Source organism: Pollachius pollachius (genome assembly GCF_949987615.1).
Source record: "Pollachius pollachius genome assembly, chromosome: 19".
Lineage (NCBI taxonomy): Eukaryota > Metazoa > Chordata > Actinopteri > Gadiformes > Gadidae > Pollachius > Pollachius pollachius.
In genome coordinates, this window is record NC_136952.1 from 1,097,146 (window position 1) to 1,124,564 (window position 27,419).

Here is a 27,419-nt window from a genome sequence, read left to right on the forward strand (position 1 = left end):
TTGGAGTTGTCTGGAGGTTTTATTTTATGGGTTTTCATTCCGAAAAAAGACCCTGGCTTAAATTTTCGCCAAAATTCACTTTTACATTTTCTTGAGGCAGAACGTTTTCTTTGTAATAAATAATAATCAAACACTTATTATTAAGACACAAGATGAACAAGAAGCCATTTTTAACACTACACAAACTAAAGAACAAACACTATAATACAAGATAAGAACACTTGCAAAATGTCCATTACTAAACCGGACCGAACCAGTTTTTAGTCGGATGGTGATTCTGAGGAAGGGTCCCCTGGTGCTTTGATGTCCGCAAACAGCAGGTAGTCGTGCAGAAGGAGAGGAACAGGCAGCTGGGTCACCGCTGGGCTCCTCATCAGCACGTCTGGACCCAGGTGGGTCCGCAGTCGCAGCCGGCACAGGTGGAAGAGCGGGGGGACCCACTCTACACACACACACACACACACACAGTTTGAACTCCACAGAGCAGTGATACACTGAAAGAGAGGAGCGTGGTGCGGAGGAGGGGTTGTGATGAAGAAGGTGAAAACACACAAGGAAATTAATTTGAATTGGACAAAATCGATAAGTAATACTGCGTGTGTGTGTGTGTGTGTGTGTGTTGCGGTGCGGTGCTGACCGAGGTGAGCGGGAGGCGTCCAGGTCTTCATCCTCTGCCGTCGCTCCAGGACGTCTCTCAGCGGCCGGCTCAGAGTGGACCGGTCCACCATCTCCAGCAGGTAGGTGAGCGCCTCGCTGGGGGCTTCCTCCAGACTAGAGGGGGACAAAGCAGAGGAACATAAACTACCAACAGAGCCTGGAGATATTAGACACTAGTGCACGGCCGATATTTGTGTTTTTAACGTAAGACGCAAGAGCTACAGACCCAAGATCTATGTTCCCGTTTTAAATTGAGACTTGTTATCATCATTGTTTTATTTTTCATGTTGTAAATTGAGGGAGCAAAAGCAGTATCGTATCCAAATATCGGCTCAAGAAAATCGGTATCGGCGTTTCAGTCATCGGCTAAGGCTGATGAAAAAAAATCGGTATCGGTATCAGACCTAAAAAATCCGTATTGGTCGATCCCTATTAGACACTATGTCATAACTATCCTAAACCCAGCACCACTAGCAGACTGGTTTACATTAGATTTGATGACTCCCTCTCTATAGCCTGGAGACCAGACGAATGCTGCAAGCTCATGTTTCCCTGCAGAAAGGTTCTGGCTCCCCTCCCATAAAAAAAATTCTGCAAATTCTGCGGTACAAGATAGACCAACCAATCACAACCGTTTATCTAATATGAGGCGGGATAGTACGATGACGATGGAGAGGTGGCCCTGTAGGCATTTTCAACAACAACAAAGATGGCTGCCGCTGATGTAGAACTAGCCTTGCATCGCCAGACGAATCGCAAACAACGCCAGCGGCACCCGTCTTTGTTGTGGAAGAAAATGGGCTACCTGTTCCTGCTCTAGGTTAAGCACAAGCTGTGGCTTAAGTTGTCCTTTGTTTGTGAATTTTTTTAAATAAAGTTTGACTGAATAAGAATCATTGGAGTCATTGAAGATTGGTCCATCAGGTCCCAACGAAAAAAGCTGTTTCCCATCATGTAATAAAACTGCCCTGGAAAGGATAAAAAAGCCCCTTTGTAAAGACGATCCTCTGGTACACTGATGCAGAGAGGTGGAGGAAGTCTTACAAGGCGGGCACCAGCAGAGCGTTGGGGTCCAGCCCGCTCTCCAGCAGGGCCGGGAGCCAGGAGCCCGCCTCCCCGGCGTCCTTCTCTGCCACGCTCACGAGCGCCTCCAGCTCCTCGCCAGACAGCAGGGGGCGGGCCCCGGGCCCCTTCCCCCGGTCCTCACACCTCTGGGCCAGCAGCAGGTCCAGCACACACGGGTCCGATAGACCCAGCTCCCAGCACTCCTCCGTCAGGCGCGCCCCCGCCCGCATCAGGAGGGTCATGGAGCGACTGGTGGGGAGGAGGGGGGGAAGGCCAGGAATCATTTCATCGTCCTTTGTTAGGGTTTGGAAGGTTATGTTGTGTGATTGCGGTGTGATGGAGAGCTGGGTCACGTGGATATGGGCGGTGATACTCAATAACTCTTAAGCACCTGTTTTACACCTGTGAAAGTCTTTTGATTGCAACGTTGGATCGCTGTAATTATTACTTTGATTATACTTTGTTGACCTTATCAGAAGTTGATTCTTTTTCAATAAGAAGTTACTTTAACCTATTCATTTGGATTTCAGCAAGGCTTTTTTGGTAGGGTGTCAAACAAGGAGACCAACCCACCCTCCTCCTCTCTGCGACTCTTGTTTCATGTGGTCGCTACAGGGGGTCCTCAGGGGTACCCACCAACACCGTAGACCCGTTGAAATGCACCATACACCCCCGGTTTGGAGTGGAGTGAAGGCTGGCTTCTCGAATAATTAATAATAAAACCCTCTGTGTTTCTTTTCTCCTTACCTTGAAAACGTGTCCTCAACAGTGTTTACTAGGTGTTAACTGTATGATTTCAAGGTGTAATCTATTTTTTACCTATAATTCAACCCTATGTCATCCACCATGCAGGCCAGGACAAGGCCCAGCGGGGACCCTACGTCGTAGATGTCCGGGCTGGCCTGGGCCTCGGGGCTGAAGCCCTCCTTCAGCAGGACCTCCAGCATCTCGGGCTTCTCCACCGCCGCGAACACGGGGCTAACCTCCCCCTCCCCGCTGCTCAGCCCGTGCCGTGTCACCACCGCCAGCCGCCGCAGGATGCTGATTGGACGGAGGGAGACGGATACAGGTGGGTCAGGGCCGTACCAGTGAGTACACACCAGTGATCACCATGCTTCATTCGGAGCGGGAATATCCAATATCATGCACAACAACTCATAATGTCTTCTCAATGGCGAAGGCTATATTTTGGACTGTTTCAAATATCCTGATCCAAAATATATTACAAAATATATCACTGTGGGGGGACGTGCCGCGTCTGGCCTGTAGGGGGAGTATGGGCATGTTGGGAGCGCACTGGATCTGCGGGGGGGGGGGAATGGGTCAATCAGGAATGTGTATTTACGTGCCTGCTTTGTCTCGTAGTAGGAGGATGGGGAGCAGAGAGAGAGAGGCGATTGCTAACCGATATCGCCCTAAACGCACCCTGGGACCGCTTGGAGCGGAGTAGAGTTTACGTTGACCGACCCATTGTTTGCTGGACTGCCGGGCGATCGCATCAGAGATCGCCAGGAACGCACCCCGGGACCGCGTTGCGCTCATTGAACCTGTTACAATCACGCATGATGGAAAAATGACTACAAACGACTGGTGTACTCCAGTACTTGTTTGCATCGCTACCTGGGTTTCATATTCAGTTAACAATGGAATCTCTGGGTTACTGACGTGGACTCACTTGGCGTTCTCCAGTCTAGCGGCAGCATGGATGGCGAGCTGAGGCCACAAGTTGCTGCACACCACATTTGGATCAGCTCCGTGTTTCAGCAGCGCCTGGACACATGGCTCCGACTGAGCCTTAGTGGCGGCCATCAGGGGAGTGTTGCCGTTCGTCGCTTGGATGTCAACGTTTGCGCCTTTTGGTAAGTTAAGACAAAGTTTCAAACCAAAGTTTAGGGAACTCCTCCAAGACGCTAGTGGGAATCTTAATGGATATTTGAATATTTACAAAATAGCATCTAGATGCTCTCACACTGCCCCAATTAACTCCAACATCCAACTTTAGAACTCAGCCTGAAGTGACCCTCAAATTTGACCAATAGCGTATATAGTCGCTAACAAGAAACGTCCTACGACCAACACCAACGGTCAGTGTGCTATACCTGTTGATGGTGGTTAGCTGTGTTCAGATTACTTTTGTTGCCGAACGTATAGAATCGGTGTTGGCTAACATTCTGTAGTTGCATGTTGGGAGTTTTCGGAGGCAATTTGCACCTTAAGGGTGGCAAGAATGGTCTGGCCTTGAACGACTGCTGCCATAGTGAGATGTGAGCTCACCTGCAGTGGCCAACATCTCCAGACATTCGTGGTGACCGTTCTTCGCTGCTAGATAAATGGCTGTCTTCTGTTTCACGTTGCCAAGGTTGAGCGCACAAAAGCGTAACAGCATGGAAACCAGCTCAATTGAACCCTGAGAAGGTAAATGGACGAGAAAGAGAGAGAAATTAAAATTGTTACACCTTATCCTTTCTTTCAAACTAAGCCAATGCCTTTTATAAACTGGTGGCTTGGTTATTCTAAAACTTATATTCAAGAAGTAGAATTTGCTTTTAGAATTCAGATCACTTGACTGAAACAAACTTCCAGCACCTAGCTGGTGTTTAGAACCAAGAAGGCCGTTAGAGCAGTAAGGGTGTGAGGTACTACCTGAGCGGAGGCAAGGTGAAGGCAAGACTGCCCAGAGGCATCTGTTAGATGGACTTCTGCCCCCTTTCTAATAAGCGCCCTGGCCGTCGCTGGTTTACGGTTCGATATGGCTGTACACAGAGAAAAACAAACACATCACATCAACGGTTACATGCTGCCATTCAGACATGCCGCCAGTCCGACATGCTGCCAGTCCGACGTGCCGCCATTCCGACATGCCGCCATTCCGACGTGCCGCCACATAAATTTATGAAACTTAAAACTGGACCATTTATTCGTTAGAATTGGATTTAAACTCAATGCAGGACCACTATTGGAGTGGATTGGACGAACATTGGAACAAAATCAATTGTTTGGAGTGCAGTGCAGAACGGGCGCAGTTAACTTCATATCGGCCCAAGGCAATACAACGCGCTATACAAAGGAGAAACGCAAGAATATAGCCCGCCCTAGACCCACCGTTCCACACAAATTCTCGAAGGGGATCAATAAAAATAAACCAACAGTTTTTGCCTATAGAAGGGAAATCCGTTAAATATTGACTGTTATACAATATCCCCCGACCTTTTTTTTACCTATAGGTTTCCACTAAAAAGGCAAGTAAATATTCCCACGCGGGCCGGATCCGTGTGTGTGTTTCTGTATGCGTAAGACGTCAACCTCGTAGCGCTCCGAAAACACAAATTAGCCTACACATATTTGTTTGAGGAGTAAATTTGCTTCAAAATCAATTTGTTTGCTACCAGCCTGCTGCTGTGGAATTGACATTAATGTGAAGTAATCTCATTACAATTTACAGAAGTAACTAGTAATAAGTAACTAATTACTTTTTTTTAGTAACTACCCCAACACTGAACGGGAGGATTAGTGCCAGGCAGACACACGGCAAATTATGCATTTATTTTTGTCTTGTAATCTCCCTGCTTCTGAAATGAGCGAACATCTCCGCCCAGCGCTCGTCCGCCCAGTGGACGAACGCTTTCCACTGTGCAGATCAAATCGCGCAGCATTCCACTGTGCGATTGTCCCTGTTGCGTATGCCCTCACACATTGTTGAAATCACATGCTGGATGCTTTAATCTTTCGATGTGTTTTTTAGTTAATGATCGGGCTATAATAAGACCACGCTGGAATTGCGGACAAAGGGGGACTCATTCATAGTGGATGGTGGAAAGCAGGACATTTTTGCATCCCGACAGGCTTTTGCTGGGATTCGGGACACGCAACTCAAAATCGGGACTGTCCCAATCACCAATGACGAATGTCATTGTAGGACACTGCAGCGCATGAAACTAAGAAATAATCATATTAATCAATTAAAGTACAGTGATAATAGAAGGCTAATGCAATTTATAGCTTAATGATGAGCTCATGTCGGAATGGCGGGACGTTTGGAAAAAAGTAAAGTGCCGCCACTCAGACCATGGAAACAGAAATTGTCGGAATGGTGGGACGTTTGAAACAATGGGAGTGCCGCCGCCACTACGACAATTAGACGTCAATGTCGGAGTGGGGTTATGTCTGAATGGAAGGCGGTCCCCCACATCAACACCCTCCCACCGCAGCAAGCAAAATATTAAACTGTAGGAGCGCAGGCTAGGTCCTCACCGGCGAGGAGCGGCGTGAGGCCTAATGCGTCCTTGACGTTTATGTTCGCGCCGGCGTTCGCCAGCAGCTTCACGATGTCCGTGTGGCCCTCGGCTGCGGCCATGAACACCGCTGTCTGGCCGTTGAGTGCCCTTGCGTTCACATACTTGATGAAGACGCCAGAGGCGGCTGTAAAAGGCATGATGAAAACTTTAAATAGGGAAAGGAGATACATCGATAAGAACTATTTTACCTATACATGAGAAGTTAACTTGTTATAAAACACACACACACACACACACACACACACACACACACACACACACACACACACACACACACACACACACACACTACTCGCCGGCCATGCTGAGGACCTCCCGGACGCAGCCCGTCCTGCCGGCCTGCGCGGCCTCGTGCAGCGGCGTGAGGCCGCGGTCGCTCCTTTCCTCCACGGAGCGATGGAGGAGTAACGTCCGGAGGAGGTCTCTGTCCCCTCGGCGAGCAGCCGTGAACACACACCGACCTCCATCCATCTCCTGACTCAAATGTAGCCTAAATTGCCTTTTTTCTTTTTAACACACGGTGTTCAAAACACACACGCAGTTTAACTGAGTTCCTGAAGTTAAAGCTACGAACTCCGTGAAGAGGACGACTATGGTTTCTGTTTTGGCTTGCTTAGATTTAGCTGTTCGGACCTTGACTAATCTTAATAATAATAATGATGAAAGAGAAACTAACATCTCTTTTATTATGGTGACTGACTCAACATGCTGCACTAACAAACTTTCGGTTTCGCTACAGAAACACAAATCATGGTGAGACAGTGTCACCTAGTAGAGATTTACAGAATTACAGCGGCCAACAGAACGCAGGTTAAAATGATGAAAAGTATCGAGTATGACTTACTTACCAGTATTACTGACAGGTGTTTAAAAAATCCACACATGAAATAACGTTTTAGGACATGAAAACAAAATATACACTTTTTGAATTTGAATATTTAATACGTATCATCAATGTCCATATTGCTCGTCTCTAAATGGCTCTCACTGATTGGATATTACTGATCGTTGTTGTTCTTAAAGGGGGCATCTCATACCACCAGGTGTGAGTGTGATTAGCCATTACAAGAATGTTTGAAAATGTGCAGCATTGTGACATCACAGGTGGGCGTGTCCATCTATCCGCCACACATCTAGATGGACACGCCCACCTGTGATGTCACCATGCTGCACATTTTGAAAACGGCTTGTAATGGCTAATCACACTCACACCTGGTAGTATGAGATGTCCCCTTAACCATATCATGTAATAATGGCTCTTGTTATCATCAAACTCGCAACCAACATGCAGTAGTTTTGTGTGTAGGTGAATTAGAATAACCTTCTCAAAAAGTACCCTTGTCTAAAGTGAAAGTAAAAGAGACCAGTTTTGGTTACAAAAAACCCTATGGGCTGTACCGGTTTTATCTCCTAGCAACGTGCTAGGCAACCTCCCAGACACATTTACAGTCCTATTACTTTTTCACATGCGCCACAAAGGTTTTGTTTCTGGGACGGCTGGGACATTTTCGGAAGGTTGGGGGGGGGGGGGGGGGGGGGGGGAACCGCGCAAGACGAGGCTTCAAACTAAACCCGGGAAGTTATTCCCTGGAAAGTTTTGGAAGTTTAGAAAACTGTTTGCCAATCGAATAGAAAATAACTTTGACTCCTCCAGGTTATTGACTCTGCCCCCCCCCCCCCCCCCCCCCGCGCTATGCTCACACTAGACCCCTCCTGCCCCCAGTGAGGGGGGCTTCTCTTGAGGGGCCGCCGGTTTTACAACATGGTAATGAGGAGCCTTCTCTGGCTGTTGCCCAGCAACACGCTACGAGTTGCCCAGAAGCTCACAGAGGGTCGCAGAGACAATGACACACGGCCATAACTCCTGATAGTCCAGAGCAGGGGACCATCAGGGGGAGGGGGGCTGAAGGGGTGAGGACTGTCCCACGCTGAGGGAGAGGAGAGAAGCGAGGCGACGGCCGGGCTCTGAGCTGCTCTCTGCGGTCCTCTCTCCACCAGGCCTGCTCTGGGTGAATTTTGAGACGGGTGAAGCACTGTGAGGGGCTCCCCCACCGATGGCTGCTCATAGTTGGGCTTTGCTCTGGACGCTGAGCGCGCTCTGCACCACCGCTGCCGGAGGTGAGGTGCAGCACACTCTGTGTGTGTGTGTGTGTGTGTGTGTGTGTGTGTGTGTGTTGCAAAAAACAAACGTACGTGCGTTAAGGCTGTTTGAGAATAACGATGCTGTGAAAAACACCAGCTTCTGGTTGTTCTTGATGTCTGAACCATTTGGGATCCTTACCGTTACGGTAGTCACCCAGTCTCGGTGCCATGGTTCTGTTCCAGACACACTTCCTTGTCCAGAAGGAGCTCAGATAGACCAGATGGGCCAGCGGTGCTACTGGCTCTCTGGGTCTGGGTCCACCTGGTCCGAGGCTCACCAGGTCTGCAGGGAGACCGGGCCAGGGGGTCTAGCGGCGGTGGACGGACCCCAGCTCCAGCGCTTCATCCAGCACTCCTTCCCCGTGTGAGTCTGAGCGCCCACGCTGACTGCCATGGGAATCATGATGTTTAAAAAATTGTATTAAAGTAATTAAGTAAATTATTTATTTACTTTTATTTATAAAATAATGAATTGTTTTATATTATTTATATTATAAATGCATTATATTAAGCAATAGTTCCTTGCTCTTTGGGGGACCAGGGTTAGTGGGGTGTGTGTGTGTGTGTGTGTGTGTGTGTGTGTGTGTGTGTGTGTCTGTGCGTGTGTGGCCTGCATGTTGCTTGTGAAGCCCTGTGATTGTGATCAAGGATGTCACAAAACAGATATATATTTCATTGTCCATTTCTCTTCCATTCCTGTGTGTTTGTCCTCGTCTTCCGGTGATGGAACAGGAAGTCCAGTGTGTGGGTGTGGCTCAGGGGTACAGCGTCGGAGGGCCCCGCTGGACGGAGGGGCGGCGGCGAGGGCCCCGGCCTCTGCCTTCAGATGGCCCTGGGGGCCTCAGGGCAGCGCCGGAGGACCGGGTGCAGCGAGCGGCACGGCGTCCTCTGTGAGGGGGACGTGAACGGTACAGTCTGCTCAGACCTCTAGTGTTCAGAGTTCAGAGGTCACCTGGACGCTGCTTAGCCTCCCACCACACCCCTCTTATGCACTTACTGTATGTTGTACGTCCTGGCACTTAAAAATAGTACTCAGCATTGTGTAGCATCTTATCCTTACTATCTCTGTGTGTTCGGGGAATGGGTTAACCTAGGGATTGGTGGTGCTTGGCACTTGGTTCTATGAACATCCTCACCGTACCGACAGAGATATATTGCTGTTTCTCTTTCTTCTGACAAATGTACTTATTGTACGACGCTTTGGACAAAAGCGTCTGCTAAACGCCCTGAATGTAAAATGCATCTATCGCAAGCAACTCAAGTTCAACGTGAGATATACAACACACGATTACGGGACAACAATCTCTTGAGGCTGACAACACACTGAACACACACGTCATTCGAGAAAGTCACATGTGCCTTTTGACATCAAGCATTGTCACATCATTTGTGACGCGATTTCCACTCTCGGTGTGGATTGGAGTTGCTCTATTGGTGAAGTGCTGTGGTTGTGGCTCCTCTCTCTGTTCAGCCTCCTTGCCGTCCGTGGCCGGTCACCTGACCGGGGTGGCCCTCATGACGGGGGTCTACCCGGGAGTTGAGCTGCCCACCCTGCCCAACATACCCGACACCGGGCAGCACCCAGTGGAGGTCTGTAAGACACAGGAGTCCCACAAGACCTCTGATAGGAGGACGGGATCCCACATTAGACACAGAGATGGACATGCTACAGAGAATGGTTGTCAAAGAGATGGGGATTCATTGGAAAATAAATCAGTATGGAAATATATTAGAAAGAAGTGAGCTATTAAAAGTAACGAACAAAGGTGCATTTAATCCACCAAGCCCGACCCTGTGGTTTTAATGGGACCATGCCTTATATTATGTATGCGTCCATTACATTTTGGCTCAAATAAATGACTTCCTTAGTGTGTCCGTCCTCTGTGTATGTGTTGGACCGGGGTCCATGTCCTTCCTTGTGCTTTTACATTCACACACACACACACACACACACACACACACACACACACACACACACACACACACACACACACACACACATATGCACATGTGCACACTCACCTTCTCACTCCCTCCCTCACTCTCCCTGCAGCTGCAGCTGTTTCCTGGCTTGTGGTTTAGCCAGGCAGGTGCTCTGGTGTCGGTGGAGATGGCGGTCCAGCCCAGCTCGCGCCCCAGCCTGGCTCGGGTGCAGATCCTCAGGCCGTACTGCAGTCCCACGCACCATCTCGTACCCCCAGGTCTCAGAGCTCGCTGGGGCTTAAGGTCACGTAACAACTGACCCTTCGTAGAGCTGTCATTGAAGCACAAGGTGTCACTCATAACACTCATTGTATGTCGGCTACTTGTATGTATCAGGGCACGCTTGGCAGACTAAACCAGTGAGGATGACATTTACCGTTGCAAGTGCTTTGACACGCATCAATTAAACGCCTAACCTCCTACCCAGAACTAAAACTAGTGTTATGAGTGACACCAGTGTTTGTCCTACGATGACAGCTCTGGGAAATGGGTCCATAGGTGTGGCCATGTGTTTTGTTATTTCTTCTTCATCATATATATTGTCCTATCTTGCCTCTGCCAGGCTGCAGCGCTCTTCTGAATCCGTTCAGCTGCTGCTCAGACGCCCCCCTGTGTAACACCACGGGCGGCTGCGCAGTAGGCCTCTACTGGTGCCATCTGATGGAGGTCTGCGTGCCTGCCACCAGCCCCTGTAGCCCCTACGACCGGTCCCCGGCCGCAGGGGCCAGGTTCAGCTACGCACTGCCCCCCAGATACCCCGCCACGCCGCCTTTCTACCACTTGGTGGCAGACCTGCCTTTTCGGATGGACGCCGTCCGTGAACTGACGATTGTCCGAGTAGGTAGCCTTTTATGAAGTTCCAATCCCGAACTAGAGAACGTTGGCTGAAGTTGGCAGACATCCGACAACAAGAATGAAACACGGCCTGATATTTTTGTATTTTGTATGTTTGTCGGTGGTTGTTGCGGCAGTGTATTCAAAGTATTACATTTTTGCTTCAGCAACATGTTTTCCATTACAGCTGGCCCTGCCTGACAGAAAGTTGACGGTCTATCCGGACGATGTTGTGGCCGTACAACACAACCGCCAGTCAGGGACCTTTGTGCATTGTCCCGCCCCAGAGTCGTCCTCCATCTCCCCCTGGCGCCAGAGCTACCTGTCCCTGGGGGGCTCTGAGGGCGGGGGCTGGTGGGAGGGAGGCCTCTCCTCCCCAGACCTGGGGGGCCGCTGGGTGGACGAGGTGGTCTGCAACCTGCGGATGCTCTACGTGGACGCCTTGCCCGGGAAGAGCCATGCCGTCCCAAACACGGAGCCCCCCCGCGGCGTTGAGGACCTCCCCGATACTCTGAGGACCTCGGACCCTGAAGTCGTCTCCCTGAGTCCTGGTCCCGCTCCGCTTCCGAGTCGCATCGCAGGACTGGAGGTCATCCACCCCCGGCCCGGCCCTGACAACCGGCTCCACCTGCAGATCCAGGTCCCGGTCCTGAGCGTGGTTAGGATCCGGTCTGGAGGGCCCGACGCCCGCAGCTCCTGGTCGGCTCCGTGGCTCCAGACAGGGGCGCCCTTTCGACCGTTCTGCCCAGAGGAGGTGCCTGAGCCCTGGCTTGTTTGCGAGCGAGAGTCCCCGGATACCTGGTTCTCCTCTGTGACTCTGGCATTGCCGTCGGCTGGAGAGCACACCCTGGAGGTCAGCGCGGTGAACTCGGTGAGCAGCCAGAGTTTGAGCGTGAGGGTGTGGGGCTACCAGGAGGTGAGCGGACTCAGCGTGGACCCCCCTGGACGCCTGAGGGTCCTGACCGACTCGGCACAGGTGAGGATGTCCTTACCTACAACCCTCCCCCCATTCCACAGGCAAACAAGCAGTGAATCAGCAGGAAAACAAGCAGGGATCTTTCAAAAATATGAAAGATGCACATTATCTAGTGCATCTTTATGTGCATCTAATGCCCACAGACACACAGACACACACACACACACACACACACACAGCCAGCCACAAAATACCTTCTCGATCTCACACTTTGAAATGTCTTCCCCCTTCTAGTCGTTCAAAGCCAAAGTAGAAACGGGTTCCTCTGTGAAGTTCACCTGGATGATGGATCGCCTGGAGTTCCCCTCTGAAGGAGACTCCTACAACGTCGTGTTGAAGAAACCTGGTTACTACAGACTCAAGGTCAGATTAGCATGTTATTCACTTTAATCATCATCATCATCTATTCTATGACAGACAGCTCCATCCATAATGAACTGCCCCATGATGGATCAATCAAGAGGACCTTCTACGTTTCTCAGGTGACCGCGGCCAATCCGGTGAGCTCCCAGACGCAAGACGTTTTCCTAACCGCAGACGTCATGGTTCCGCTGGCCAACCCGGAGTTCCTGTCTGCAAAGGAAGTGGTTGCTGCGAACGACACACACCTGTACACCATCAGGGTCCTGGTGGACACCGCCCTGGGGGTGACCTTCAGGTAGGAGCTGTGATGATCTTCTTTCCCAGATGGATGCAGTTTTATCAGAACTGTAGTAAAAGGAGAATAGACTATATTTAGTATTATAAGTAAACATTTATACCCCTAAATGTAAATGTAAACATTTCCATATACTTGTGTGTGTTTCGTAGCTGGAGTTTTGGGGATGACAGTGGCCACGTGAGCCACACTCATCCAGCTCCGTGTCAGACCAAAGAAGGACTGGTGGAGGAGGGAGAGAGACAGGTGTATGTTCAGGACTCAATCAGCCACGCATATCTCAAGCCTGGTAAATACGCCTCCTACTGGCTCATCACTGTAACACACACACACACACACACACACACACACACACACACACACACACACACACACACAGAACTGGTAGCAGAGTTTCGGGAATCTATGGACACTGATCCACTAATTCCTTCCGTCCGTGTGTGCTTATGTCTTTGTGTGTGTGTGTGTGTGTGTGTGTGTGTGTGTGCGCGCACACTTTGCAGGTGACTACACACTCCAAGTCCACGTGTCCAACCCCTACGACAGCATAGAGACTCTCAGGCTGGTGAAAGTTCGTCCCAGGCTAACGCGTCTCCTGCTCTCCTCCTTCCCTGCGGTGACCTCCGTCGAAGAGCCCTTCCTCCTGGAGGTGGAGGTCCACCCCTCGACCGACGAGGTCTCGTACGCGTGGGACTTCGCTGATGACTCCCCGCCGCACCTTTGCTCCCTAGGAAGGATCAGTCACGTCTTCAGAGCGCTCGGCCTGTACAACGTCAGCGTGCGAGCGGACAACGGCGTGAGCGCCCTGATGTCCTGGCTGTCGGTCGAAGTGGCCGAGGAGGTTGCCGGTTTGACTCTGAGCTCCAACGGCCCCAACGAGTTGAACTCCGTGACGGAGATCCGGGGGGAGGTGGACTCCGGGAGCGGTGTTGTTCTGGAGTTTGATTTTGGCGATGCGTCGTCACTGCGGGATCAGCCCCTAGGTGGCGCCGTGTCCCACACGTACAGGGCTCTGGGGAACTACACCGTCATCGTGACAGCCTCCAACTCCCTCGGTTCAGTCCGCCAGTCCATCAACGTTGAGGTCTACAAGTTAGGCATCAGTGAGATACTGCCTCGAGAGTGTGTCAGCACTCGTAAGGAGGTAGAATTCACGGCTCTAGTGACTGTGAACGTATCCACATGTACTCTCCATTGGGACTTTGGAGAGGCTTTGCCTTCCGCTTTGGTGAAAGGAAAGCCCACAGCCACACACACATACTCAAACCCCGGTGTTTTTCTTGTGAATGTGACTGTGTACAGTCCTCTCAGCTCTACGTACCTCAGTGCCAACCTTTGCATTGAAAACTCAATATCGAGCGTGGCTTTGCAAACATCAGCGCATGTGGTGGCAGTGGGAGAACGAGTGTGTCTGAGTGTTCTTGTGCTTCCAGAACAAATCGGTTACCGTTTTTTATGGCAGAGCTCCCAGAGTCCCTCAAGTGAAGTGGCGAACGCTGACAGGTGTTTTGTCTTTAACGAGGAAGGAAATGAAGATGTGTCTGTAATTGCCCGTAACAAAGTGAGCAGAAAATCTGCAGAAATCTCTATTGCTGTTCAAAGGACCGTAGGCAAGGCCTCTGTGGCACACAGTGGCCTAAACGGTGCGCTGACTGTCAACACAACGGTGTCCTTCTGGGTTCACAGCTGCACAGGAACCAATTACTCGCTTCTCTGGGACTTTGGTGATGGTTCCCCGGTGGAGAGTAGCGAGAACGTCTCCCATATCTTCACCTCCACGGGACAGTTCATGATTATCGCCACAGTGTTTAACACCATAAGCAAAACCTCAGCAACCCAGGAAGTGATTGTTGTGCTTCCTGTAACAGACCTTGTGCTTCGCAGCGACCCACCCTGTGCCGCAGTGTGGGAGGAAACCGCTATAACAGCAGTTGGCACCGCTATCGGCAGCACCGGATATGTCTGGTCGATCAACGGTGTGACCGTAAACACACAGGGATCTCCTGAGCTCAGATACGTGTTTCTTACGCCAGGAGTGTATCAGGTCTCGTTAATGGCTCAGAACCCGGTGAGTAAAAGGCACGCGGCCATTTTGATCGAAGCTCATGAAAGGATAGAAAGACTTTGTATCCTGTGTCCCAATCTGACACTCATGAAATACGCACCGACGAGGGAGATTCTGCACTGCACTGCTTCCTTGGCGCGCGGTTCTAACGTCAGCTACAGCTGGTACTCTGTTCACAGAGGAACAAAGCAGTCTGCTGGCCTTGGAGACAGCTTCAGGCTGCCGCTTGAAGCCCCTGGCGATGTCTTTGTCCATTTAACAGCCTCCAATACGCTGGGTGAGACAACCAGTAATGTTTCACTCGTGGCAGTAGAGCGGGCAGCATGTGCAGAGCTAACAACCCCGTCAGACGTCGTGGCTGCAGGGAGACCGGTGAACATCTCTGTGGGCGTGGCCAGCGGGTCTGACCTCCAGTATAGTTGGTATGTCAACGCTGACCTTTCACCCCTTAGGACACTCATGCCTTTTCTTCTCCATATGTATGGCCGTTTGGGTCAGCACCGGGTTGAAGTCAGAGTGGAGAACATTCTTGGTCACGTCAGTGCCACTAAAGAGTTGACGGTTCAGGAGGAGATACGAGACGTCGACTTTCAAATCAACCAAAAGCCCCGTCCGTTTTATATCTCCGCAGGTGCCGTGGTCTGGCTCTGCGGAGGCCTCCGTACAGGGAGTGATCTGACCTGGGAGTGGGCAGTGGGAGCTGCTCTGGTTAGAGGCTCCAGCCCATCATTGAATCATTCCTTTACACATGAAGGACTCTACAAGGTGTCCCTGAATGTCTCCAACGGGGTCAATTGGCAGGCGGTTTCACACAGTGTCACCGTCCAGGAGCCCATCAGTGGACTGACTCTGGACCTGAACAGGTCCAATGTCTGCACTCAGGACCCAGTGGTGTTCACCCCACTGGTGTCCACCGGAACCAACGTGAGCTACAACATGACGTTTGCTGAAACCGATTTGGATTACGGGCTTGTATTTGTAAAGGACCGGTTTGTCCTGACTGACCTCCCTGTTGGACTGCACCTGGTGACGGTGGAGGCATGGAACCTGGTCAGCAGTTCAAACGTCACGTCCTCTGTTTACGTGGGTGAGCGCGTCAGTGGTTTGCACATGGTGGGTTGTTGTTCCGTCACCTTGAGTGCTCGGACTGACACACGTTTTAAAGCACAAATCCAAAGTACCTCACCGGCCGTCTACACCTGGAAGTTTTCTCTGGAGGGGTCGGAGCCTGTTCAGGTCAGCGGACAGGAAGTTACCTTTTCTCCACCTGGGAGTGGCACATTATCTGTCCTTGTGGAGGCCCGCAGCGGTGTCTGCTCACAGTCCCTGAATGACACATTCCTGGTGGAGTTTCCTGTTCAAGAAGTTCATCTTCTCTGTCAATCAGATGGAACATTTACCGGACACATCGTCAAGATCCTGGCCAGCGTGATTGGTGGAAGTCACCTCAAGTTCCACTGGGATTTTGGAGACTCCACTGAAGTTTTGGTCACAGACGAAAACACGGCCAGTCATACGTACCACGCTCCCGGGGTGTTTCACGCCACAGTCAATGTTTCGAACAAAGTCAGCCAGGTATGGACTCAGATCCGCGTGGAGGTCCGTGACCTGCAGTGCGCAGGCCCTCAGGCCGAGTTAGTCCAGAGCCATCCCACCATCCTGAGGTCCAGCCCCAGCTACTTCGAAGCTGCCGTGGACGTCAAAAACTGCTCCGCATACAAGGCCGCATATCTGTGGGAAATACTCAGGAGATCTGAAGGGGATCCCGGCGGCACCGCAATCGCGGTGAACCTCGGCAGCAAGGTGTCGGTGACCTCGCCTCTGCTCTCCGTACCGGGTTGGACTCTGGAGGTCGGGCGGTACGACCTGGTCTTTAGCGTCTCCCTCCACGGAACTCCTCTCAGGATCCAGCGGTGGACGTTGTTGACAGTGGCTCCCAGCTCCCTGGAGGCCGTCATCAAGGGGGGGTCCTTCAGACTCTGGCCCCCCCTCAGCGACCTCGTCCTGGATGGCTCAGCGTCCCGGGACCCCGACGCTGACCCGGACGCAGAGGACCATTTGGAGTATCACTGGGACTTCACCGAGGAGGTACGGCTATGTGCGGTATCTTAGGCCAGTCACAGCGCTCTCTGGCTCATCATTCGTTCTATATTATCATTCAACACAGTCAGCTTCTATGTTATTCGTTTCCTTCTCAGAGTTCCACAGCATGTGACCCTCCATGTCCACACATTGACAGAGAGGGCAGGCAAATGACCGTCCCTGGCAACCAACTGCACAGCAGCAGAGTCTACGTCTTCACCCTCACCATCCAGAAGGCCGGCAGGCAAGCCGTCTCTACAACGCAGACCGTGAGTAGACAGCAGGCCTGGTACTCGAGAGTCTGGAGATGAACTGGATATCGTCTAGAGCAGTGGTTCTCAAATGGGGGTACGCTTACCCAAGGGGTACTTTGGAGTAATGCAGGGGGTACTCAGAAAATTTCCACCAATATAAAATAGTGCAGGGCCATTTTTTTCACTAAATTGTTGAGTATTTGCAGCCTTCTAATGTTCGTGTTAACACTGTCAAATAGAATGCACATGCATTATTTATGTTAATTAGGGGTCCGAGCAGCGAAGCTGCTTGGCCCCTATTGTTTCTGTAATGTTTTTTTTTTCCCTCAAATTCTGTAAAAGTCATACTGCAGCCTATACCGTAAGTCGAAAACTCTTGAAATGTTCAGGTATGGTTACCAATAACACCCTCTACCCATAAACCCAAATTTGTGGTACTGCAACCAAAGGTGGCGCTATTGTAAAAAATCATGAATTAGGCTTATTTCTCCTCACCAGATTGACCTCGACTCAAAATTATGAGTTAAATTATAATCTCTAGAATCAGACGCATTTATAAAACCCTCAATTTCATATTAAAGCTAAACATGTTATAAAGATTCACAGGCTACAAAAATAATCAAAAATTCTCTAGAATCGCCACATAAAATCTTTAGACCAAGCCTCACAAAAATCATCGAACAGAATTTGTTTTACTTAGGTCCATTTGAGAAATATTGGCCAATAAATTTGGAGCAGTTAGCCCATTTTTCTTATATGACCATTTTGTTTTTGTATAAACAAAATATGACTATTATTAGGTGGATACCATTACCCCCCACTACTAATAAACCCAATTTGCGGTACTGCACCCAAAGGTGGCGCTATTTAAAAAAAATATGAACTAGCCTTATTTCTCCTTACAAGATTGACCTGGACTCAAAATTCTTTCATCATATTCATCTCTAAAAACAGATGCATCTTTTTCACCCTGGTCTTCTGCTCTAAAAATGTTTACTTTTCCCACAATTTCATAGAAAAGCCAAACGTCCACAGTCTGAACCCATTTTGCCTATGTGACCAGATCTGTACTCTTTGAAGAAAGCCCTTAATTCTCTTGTGAAATGTGTGCTTTGAGTTTTCTTGATGTTGTGTGCTTATCAATCGACATTTTCAGAATATGAATGAGGCTCAATGCAGTTCAGGAATGTCAGTGGCTCAACGGGATAATGCCGTGTACTGGTGATCCTTTTTTTGAGAGTTTGAATCCTGTTAGAGCATTATGAACAAGCTGACATTCTGTCATTGCCACTCATTTAAGAATCACAACATTGAACAGCATCTGAAATTCATCAGGCAATCATCATTCCGGCTCATTAGTTTCCAAGAATCGGTCTGCCAAGACACAATATGGCATTAAGGGGAACATCTCTGTTAACCATTTTTCCTTCATAATTAACTCTGTCATATTTATATTTCTTCCATTAGTGTTCTAATGTTTAACTTCCTCAGAATTTCAAAGATTTTTCAGGTATATGCTTTGAAGAAAGCCCTTAATTCACTTGAGTAATGTGTGCTTTGTGTTTTCTGGATATTGTGTGCTTATCAATAGACATTTGGACCATGTGAATGAGGCTGCAGTTCAGGTTTATAAGTGGAACATCTTTCCTTAAATATGACAATTATATGTTATATTTATATATCTTCCATTAGTGCGTTCTTGACTTTTAATTTTGCTCGGACCCCGTTAATCACCGCTTGCGGTTATATTTGTATTTATTTTTCTCCCTAAAAATGTAATGCCGGTGAAGGGGGTAGTCAGCTGAAAGTATCTTACAGAGGGAACAGTAGTAGAAAAGGTTTGAGAACCAGCCCAGCAGCAGTTTAAAGAGACGCTGGGCCTGAGTTGCATCATTTGCTTTATGGTCCGTCGCGCACCTTCCAGGTGAGGCTGTGCGAGGCGGGGAAGGTGTTTCCTGTGACGGTGGGCTGTGTGTCCTGTTCTTCCTCGGCCACCTCTTCCTCCTCCTCCTCCCGTCGGGTCAGTTACACTGACCCCCTGGTGCTGTCGGGACTCTGTGAGCGGTGTGACGCCCAGGCCCAGGTGAACCATGATGGAGCAGTTGTGTGTATTTATAAGAAAATGGCAATGTATATATGCATATTTTGTTTCTAATAATTTATAATTAGGAATCGTAGGGATATTATTTGTAAAACCACAACCATATAACCATCAAAAAATGTTAAATGCAACTCGGCTTACACATGTGTAAGAGTGTAATGTGATTTCCTACTGGTTTCTTTCCCAGTATAAAAGTAACTTTGTAATGTAATCTCCTACTGGTTATATAATGTAACTCCCTACTGGTTTCCTCTCCAGTACCAATGGAGTGCAAAGGACCAGAGCGGGTCGACCTTTGACTTGGACGAGGTCACCACCTCGACGGGGGGGCGTTCCCCTGCCCTGGTGGTCCGCCCCGGAGTCCTGCAGGAGGGGAGGAGCTACACCTTCACGCTGAACTGCACCCAGCGGGAGGCGGGGCTGTGGGGCAGCGGCGGGCTGACCGTAGCACCCCACCCTCCCCCCCACGGGGGGCGCTGTGTTCTGCTCCCAGAGACGGACGTCGTCCGGCCCCTGGAGACACTGGTCTCCTACAGCTGCTCCGGTACGGGGACATGGCGTCATAATGAATCAGAGAGAATTATTGCAATTAAATGTATTTAATTCATTACAAATATGAGTAGTAGTAGAAGTAGTTGTTGTCGAGGTAGTAGTTGTAGTAGCATTAGGAGTAGTCGTAGTAGCTGTAATAGTAGTAGTAGTAGCATTAGTTGCATTAGTAACACTTAGTGGTAGTACCAGTAGTAGGTAGTAGTACCATTAGTTACACTTAGGAGTAGCTGTAGTAGCAGTAGCAGCAGCAGCAGTAGTACTAGTTACAAATAGCACCTTTCAATGAAGGCAACACAGGTCTTCACATCAGAACACAGGAATTTAAATGAAAGTACGCGTTATGCTATCATTAAATGAAATGATGAGAAAGTTTGGCCACTATATCTGGCTGTGGAAGTGGTATTTCATGTCAGCTCTGATGTCCTCCCTGTATTCTCCTCAGGCTGGAAGCATGGGAGCAGCAAGGGATCCCAACTGATCTACACGTTCCAGGTGGCTCCGTGTGGATCCAGCATCACAGCCTGCCCCCTGCTCACGCTCTACAGGTGGATGCTATGAGCCTAGCCTAAACTAGCTAGCATGACGAGTTTAGCATAGCACCACTAACTGCCCCCTGCTCACGCTCTACAGGTGGAGGCTATGAGCCTAGCCTAAACGGGAGCGTATCTATGTTCCCCGGGTCCTATGTTCCCCGCTTTGTATGTGACCGGGGAACATAGGACCCTGTGAGCAAATCTTTTTTTCGTAGGAGGGGCAAGTACCGCCTTTTTCGCCTCTGATTGGTAATGGTTAGGGTTAGGTTTAGGGTTAACCCTCACCCTAACCCTAACCATAACCCTAAACCTGACCCTAACCCTTTGCACCCGGGGAACATAGGACCTGGGCAACATAGGGATGACCCCGCCTAAACTAGCTAGCATGACGAGTTTAGCATAGCACCACCAACTGCCCCCGCTCACACTCTACATGTGAACACTATGAGCCTAGCCTAAACTAGCTAGCAGGACGAGTTTAGCATAGCACCACTAACTGCCCCCTGCTCACGCTCTACAGGTGAATGCTATAAGCCTAGCCTAAAATAGCTAGCATGAGGAGTTCAGCATAGGAGCACAATCTTCTTTGAATGCAATTGTATCATCATGGCAAGAAAATATCGGATTACCCAGTTTTATATTCTTTATTAATTACTTTATTAGAGTAAGGAGATATGGCCGGTAAATCATTATAAAACAACCTAGTGAAAGTTAACTGGGAATAAAAGCTAGTTTAAGTTGACATCTCCATACACTTCCCTAATGACCCTCAATTAGGTCGTCTGAATTCGCATATCGTGATATTTAACGATATTGTGTAAAACTAATAAATAAATAATGAATCAGAATAACAATGGGTATCCACAAATACTCTGTGAATATTAAATATGGATTTTGAGACGGCACATGTAGTGAGAGGCTCGTCTGAACGTCCATGAAGTCATTAACGCTCCCACGCTGCCTTGTGCAGGGGAACCCGCTCCTCGCTGGGCACGGTGGTCCCGGCCGGAGTCCCTGAGCCGGAGAGGGACGGGACGGCGCTCCCCGTCACCGTACTGGTGGAGGACCAGTTCGGGGCCACGGCCATCGCCCTCCACCGGTGAGCCGCCTGGAACTGGGCCTTCTAAGCCTTCAGTTGTTGTCCTCATCCTCATGGTCAAAACGCTTATCCGGGGGGAGGTCGCGGGGGAAGCAGCTCTAGCAGGGGGCCTTTCCCGGGCCACATTGACCAGCTCCCGAGGCGTTCCCAGGCCAGGGTTAATCTCTTCACCTAGTCCTGGGTCTATCCCAAGGCCTCCTCCCCGTCAGTTATTGTTTCAGGCCTTGATGATCCTTTCTTTCTGAATATCAGGCAGAAATACCTCAGGACAGCTTGAACACTCCCATCTCCTAAAGCCTCCTCTGTTGGCATCTTGGTCCATAACATACCTTTATTGTACCATTTAAAGCAATTTGCGTATTTGATTAATTGTATGTTCTCTAATTATTCTTTCCCTTTTGGGTTATATATATCATGTCATAAATCATATGTCTTAAATACACGGCCTGTTAAACCCTTTGAGGCTGTACCTGTGATTAAGGGCTTTACAAATACAATTTAATATAATTGAATCTCCTTTGTTGTAAATCACTTCGGATTATAGAGTGAGCTTAATAAATGTAATGTCATGAATATATCAGCCATATTATAACTTCATATATTTCTTTAGAGGGTTATTTCCGCTCCCTGTTGATGTGTCAAACCTTTGCAGAACTCTGACGGTTGAACACCCGAAAACGGGCACCGAGGCCAGTGATTGGCTGAGGAACCAGAGCCAGAGAGAGCTGTGGGTTTTACTCCAACATGGCAACCCCCAAGAGATCCTGGCCTACTCGCTGGCCCTCACCAGCCATCTCCACCAGGTGGCGCCTCTCACCATCCCAGTGTGGTCCTTCTGCTGTTAGCAACTCCTTTTCTGAACAATTGTTATGACATGAACACGTGTTGTATATTCAATGTACATTACCTTCAACATTTAATTAAGGTAATGTATGAATTACCTTATGAATTACCCAATGAAATATATTAATCGGCACATTCCACTTTAGACCCAATCAAATATTTATATTCCACATTGCATTACATAACTGCTTTGGTTGTTTAGATGTTTACATTACGATGGAACTGTCGATAGTGTTCGTGTGTTTCATTTAATTGAATTTGTCCATTATATTTACTATTTATTATTTGTATTTTATAATGTTGCTTTTGAATCTATCAAGCCTCCTGCGTATGGTTTGCCTACCAGGGCGAAAAGATTTCAGTGTACAGAATGACTGCGTTTTTTTCCTGCAGAAATGACAACAAAACCCTTTGACTTGACCCCCCCTCCACAGGTGGAGTCTGGGCGGAGTGACGCTGAGCCCTGGGACACCAGGGAGATACGAGCGGGTGTGACCGGCCTGCTGGTCTCTCTGCCCGTCTCTACGCTCTATGACGTCGGCCAAGTGAGCTCAGCGCTGATCCAGAGCACCGTGAGTCAGCCTGCACCTCCTCCTCCGCTTCCTCCTCCTTCTCCGTCACCCCCTACACCACCTACGTTCCATTTCAACATTCTAGTCTAACCGCTCAATGACCGGCTTCCACTGTTTTGCTTGCTATGCTACCCTGATGTGTGCTACCCTGATGTGTGCTACCCTGATGTGTGCTACCCTGATGTCTGTCCCATTATTGGGTCCATGCTCCACTAACCATCTCTGGAAGGAGGGATCCTCCATCTCTGTTCTCGTTCTCAAAGGATTTTCTTTAACCCGTTGAGAGGTCAGGGTTGAGAGGTCAGGGTTGAGAGGTCATGGTGAGGGGGTTGTCAAATGATATGACCCGTGAAGTCCTTCTTGGTGATTGAGATTAAGGGCTGAACAAATTCAATTTACTTTAATTGACGAGATTAAAGATTAGATTATAACTCCCCCTCATTTACACACGCACACGTGTGTGTTTGTTGGTGTGTGTCTGTGTCTCTGTGTGTGCGTGTGTGTGTCTGTGTGTGTGTGTGTGTGTGTGTGTCTCCAGGCTGTCTCCAGTAGCGAGCCGTGGTGTGCGGGTTGTCAGGAGAAGGTTCTGGAAGCGGTGGGCAGGATGGTGCGCGTGATGGAGGAACAGGGGAGGATCCGGACGGCCTCGGTTCTCCACACGGGGAGAAACGTCCTCCACCTGATTGGTGCTTATCCTAACAGGCTCAGGGTGTGCTGGGTGGACTTAACGGGTGGGACTGGGACACAATATAGCCGTATAATGGTATGGATTTTGTAACGATGTTTCCGAGGACCAAGGTCATCAGTCAGCTGTAACGATGTTAGAAGATTAGTCATTCACTGCGTGTCGTCTCCTGTGTCTGAGGACCCCTGGCTCTGTCCACAGAGGGGCTTTAGAACCTCAGGGGCGTCTTAATGACGGGCGCTCAGGTCTTTGTCCTGCCGGGTTCCTCAGATCGACTCCTGACAGGGACCCGGGACGCCTCTGGTTCCACCGGGGGCCCCCCAGCGCCCGGGGCGGCCCTCAGGGCGCTGGGCTACGCCGGGGCCCTCGTCCGGTCGCTGATGGGGCCCCGCGTCCCGGGAGAGGAGCCCCTCTCTCTCGACACGCCGCACCTCACCGCCCTCGGTTTCCACGGAAACCCGTCCGAGCTGCTGTGCACCGACAGCGGCGTGCGTCCGACGGGTTCCGGCCCCTTCCACATCCCCCGCCCCCTGGCGGCCCAGCTGGCCAATCAGAGCGCGGCGGTGGTGCAGGTGCTTCTGGGGCTGGACGACCCGGCCGGCTTTGCCGAGGCGGACCCGCCCATCTCCACCGCCGTGGTCGCCATGGAGATCAGCACCCCCCAAGGCGAGCCGATACCCCTCCGCGACCTGCCCCCCGAGCGGGCCATCCGCCTCGCCCTGCCCAGCCCCCGCCCCCTGGTGCTGACGGGGGGGGGGGAAGGAGGAGGAGGAGGAGGAGATGGATCCAACACCTCTGGGGACCCGTCCTGGATGAGTGTGTTCACGCTGCCCGCCGGAGGCGGGGTCAACTTCACGGTCCAGGTGGTGCACGGCCTGAAGGAGAAGGCAGGGCTGTACCTCAGCCTCAGCCTGCTCCCAGGTATGTAGCCCCCCTGACCCTCAGCCTGCTCCCAGGTACGTAGCCCCCCTGACCCTCAGCCTCAGCTAGGAGGACCAGAAGCAGTCTTCCTCTCCTGCCCTTCAATGGATACTTTGAACCTCACCCTTCCCACACAGCTCCCCCTAAGAGTTAGATATTTACCGTAGTACTAAACACTGAGAGAAACATGAAAACTATTCATTGGTATTCAAAAGTTTCACACGTTTTAAAACGGATCTTCTCAAAGACATAATCCCTGAAATGGCGTTCGGAGTCCAGCAGTCCAATTCCTAGTTCTCAAACCTTTAAACTCGTGTCTAGAGTATATATTCAGATGATGTGCACTAAATGGGATGTTTGTTATTTCCCATGATGCATCTGTAGGAGCCGGGGCGGCGGGCGCGGGGCGGGTCACGGTGGAGGTGAGCCCCGCCCTACCGGGTCCCCCCCGCCTGGTCCGGGAGCTGGACCTCTCCCTCTCCTCCCCGGCCGGCTCCGTGGAGCAGACCGTCTTCCTCTCCCCGCTGTGAGTCCTCTCTCAGGGCCCCCCTCTCTGGGGGTCCCCCTCTCTCAGGGCCCCCCTCTCTCGGGGTCCCTCTCTCTCTGGGGGTCCCCCTCTCTCTCGGGGTCCCCCTCTCTCAGGGCCCCCCTCTCTCTCGGGGTCCCCCTCTCTCAGGGTCCCCCTCTCTCTCGGGGTCCCCCTCTCTCTCGGGGTCCCCCTCTCTCAGGGCCCCCCTCTCTCTCGGGGTCCCCCTCTCTCTCGGGGTCCCCCTCTCTCTCGGGGTCCCCCTCTCTCAGGGTCCCCCTCTCTCTGGGGGCCCCCCCCTCTCTCAGGGTCCCCCTCTCTCAGGGCCCCCCCTCTCGGGGTCCCCCTCTCTCAGGGGGTCCCCCTCTCTCAGGGTCCCCCTCTCTCAGGGTCCCTCTCTCAGGGGGTCCCCCTCTCTCAGGGGGTCCCCCTCTCTCAGGGTCCCCCCCTCTCGGGGTCCCCCTCTCTCAGGGGGTCCCCCTCTCTCAGGGTCCCCCTCTCTCAGGGTCCCCCTCTCTCTGGGGGTCCCCCTCTCTGGGGGTCCCCCTCTCTCTCAGGGCCCCCCCTCTCAGGGCCCCCCTCTCTCTCGGGGTCCCTCTCTCTCGGGGTCCCCCTCTCTCAGGGCCCCCCTCTCTCTCGGGGTCCCCCTCTCTCTCGGGGTCCCCCTCTCTCAGGGTCCCCCTCTCTCGGGGTCCCCCTCTCTCTCGGGGTCCCCCTCTCTCAGGGCCCCCCTCTCTCTCGGGGTCCCCCTCTCTCTCGGGGTCCCCCTCTCTCAGGGTCCCCCTCTCTCTGGGGGCCCCCCCCTCTCTCAGGGTCCCCCTCTCTCAGGGCCCCCCCTCTCGGGGTCCCCCTCTCTCAGGGGGTCCCCCTCTCTCAGGGTCCCCCTCTCTCAGGGTCCCTCTCTCAGGGGGTCCCCCTCTCTCAGGGGGTCCCCCTCTCTCAGGGTCCCCCCCTCTCGGGGTCCCCCTCTCTCAGGGGGTCCCCCTCTCTCAGGGTCCCCCTCTCTCAGGGTCCCCCTCTCTCTGGGGGTCCCCCTCTCTGGGGGTCCCCCTCTCTCTCAGGGCCCCCCCTCTCAGGGCCCCCCTCTCTCTCGGGGTCCCTCTCTCTCGGGGTCCCTCTCTCTCGGGGTCCCCCTCTCTCAGGGCCCCCCCTCTCAGGGCCCCCCCTCTCAGGGTCCCCCTCTCTCAGGGCCCCCCCTCTCAGGGTCCCTCTCTCTCAGGGTCCCCCTCTCTCTCGGGGTCCCTCTCTCTCGGGGTCCCTCTCTCTCAGGGTCCCCCTCTCTCAGGGCCCCCCTCTCTCGGGGTCCCCCTCTCTCGGGGTCCCCCTCTCGACCCTCTGAGAATGAGGCTGTGACTTTACAATGAAGAAATATAAACCAGTGCCACGCCCGCCACAGTAAACCAGTATGCTTGTCTTTCCTGACCCACTTCAATGGAGTCTGGGACCGTCTTTCCCCGTTCTCCATCTGTATTTATCTTTTCTCATGCTCGCTGCTTAATCCTGCGGAGTCCATTTCGTTCCTACTTCTAATCAGATCATACAGCGTTCAGAGCGAGTGTTAATAAAAAAAAATGATCTCTAAAATAACCATATTTTTATGATTGTTGGCTTAACTCTAACAGGTTAAACAGCACCGAGAGGCCTCTCTCTGTGAGGCTGCAGTCGTCGCTGGACGCGGGCCCCATCAGGGCCTCTGTGTGTGTCTTCAGCTCCCTGTGTCAGTACTACAGTGTGACGGACGGCCGGTGGCGCAGTGACGGGCTCCGGCCACTGGAGGGCAGCACCCTCCGCTCGGCGCACTGCCTCACCACGCACCTCACCGTGTTCGGGGCCAGTCTGTTTGTCCACCCCGGGGCCGTAGTGCTGCTGCCACCGGTATGGAGGATCTTTCTCTTAGGCTCATAGTGAGGGTAGGGAGGGTAGAGCTGTACGAAGAATGAGTGAATTAGGAATCGGATTGAAGAGTTTTTCATCTTGTTTTGACCTTTTTTAAACTGGTTAGTCTCATTGAGATGAAACCTGTCTCTTACAAGAGCGCCCTGGCCAAGACAATACATCAAAACATTACAATAAAAATACAGTAAACAAGATACAGCAGCATATTAGGAACCGTTAGAAAATAAGTTCATCCCTTAATCACATTCTTTGCAGTAGGATAATAGAGAATTGAATGCATAATAGCGAGTACAGCACAGTGAGGAAGGGAAAGGGGAGATTATCTTCCTGCTTTGTACTATCTAAACGAGTTAACGTCAAAGCAACATCATGATGCCCTTGAGTAATGCGGCAGTAGCTCAGGAGGTAGAGCGGGTTGACTTGTTAACCGGAAGGTTGCTAGCTCGATCCCCGGCTCCCTGAGCGAGGTGTCCCTGAGCGAGACGCTTCACCCTAAAGGGCTGATTATGGTTCCACGTTCCCGCAATGCAAAGACCACGCAGACGCTTCGACGCAGTTGTGAACGTTTATGGTTCTGCGTCGGCTTTTAGTAAGAGGACCAATCACAGCCCTTGCTGCTGCGTCGCCTCAACGGAAGGTTACCATTTTTGGGAGGAGCACGTCTGGCCCTTGCGGTGGAC

General features: G+C 51.2%; 2 protein-coding genes across 2 annotated transcripts in view; one reads left to right on the forward strand and one right to left on the reverse strand.

Moving 5' to 3' along the window:
• LOC307090576 (ankyrin repeat and SOCS box protein 3-like) lies at positions 1-6,919 on the reverse strand. Its single transcript, XM_079757301.1, has 10 exons — positions 6,866-6,919; positions 6,314-6,495; positions 5,974-6,141; positions 4,366-4,475; positions 3,997-4,129; positions 3,398-3,575; positions 2,542-2,763; positions 1,702-1,971; positions 638-771; positions 1-442 (listed from the first exon to the last, which is right to left on the reverse strand). The coding sequence occupies exons 2-10, from the start codon at positions 6,486-6,488 to the stop codon at positions 261-263; spliced, it is 1,572 nt and encodes a 523-aa protein (XP_079613427.1). The 5' UTR covers positions 6,489-6,495; positions 6,866-6,919; the 3' UTR covers positions 1-260.
• The window catches only part of pkd1b (polycystic kidney disease 1b), a gene marked incomplete at its 3' end in the record, with an annotated part of 41,052 nt that continues 17,107 nt past the window's right edge, over positions 3,475-27,419 (forward strand). Inside the window, exons 1-24 of the mRNA XM_079756761.1 lie at positions 3,475-3,581; positions 8,016-8,135; positions 8,343-8,523; positions 8,892-9,067; positions 9,631-9,749; positions 10,213-10,360; positions 10,705-10,979; positions 11,164-11,952; positions 12,187-12,315; positions 12,435-12,610; positions 12,763-12,899; positions 13,114-16,763; positions 16,874-17,026; positions 18,936-19,094; positions 19,371-19,656; positions 20,107-20,209; positions 21,168-21,296; positions 21,949-22,099; positions 22,574-22,711; positions 23,250-23,397; positions 23,667-24,122; positions 24,237-24,317; positions 24,702-24,843; positions 26,466-26,718. Of these exons, the coding sequence (XP_079612887.1) occupies positions 8,072-8,135; positions 8,343-8,523; positions 8,892-9,067; positions 9,631-9,749; positions 10,213-10,360; positions 10,705-10,979; positions 11,164-11,952; positions 12,187-12,315; positions 12,435-12,610; positions 12,763-12,899; positions 13,114-16,763; positions 16,874-17,026; positions 18,936-19,094; positions 19,371-19,656; positions 20,107-20,209; positions 21,168-21,296; positions 21,949-22,099; positions 22,574-22,711; positions 23,250-23,397; positions 23,667-24,122; positions 24,237-24,317; positions 24,702-24,843; positions 26,466-26,718 (8,043 nt within the window). The 5' untranslated portion in view covers positions 3,475-3,581; positions 8,016-8,071. The remainder of the gene's footprint in view (positions 3,582-8,015; positions 8,136-8,342; positions 8,524-8,891; positions 9,068-9,630; positions 9,750-10,212; positions 10,361-10,704; positions 10,980-11,163; positions 11,953-12,186; positions 12,316-12,434; positions 12,611-12,762; positions 12,900-13,113; positions 16,764-16,873; positions 17,027-18,935; positions 19,095-19,370; positions 19,657-20,106; positions 20,210-21,167; positions 21,297-21,948; positions 22,100-22,573; positions 22,712-23,249; positions 23,398-23,666; positions 24,123-24,236; positions 24,318-24,701; positions 24,844-26,465; positions 26,719-27,419) is intronic.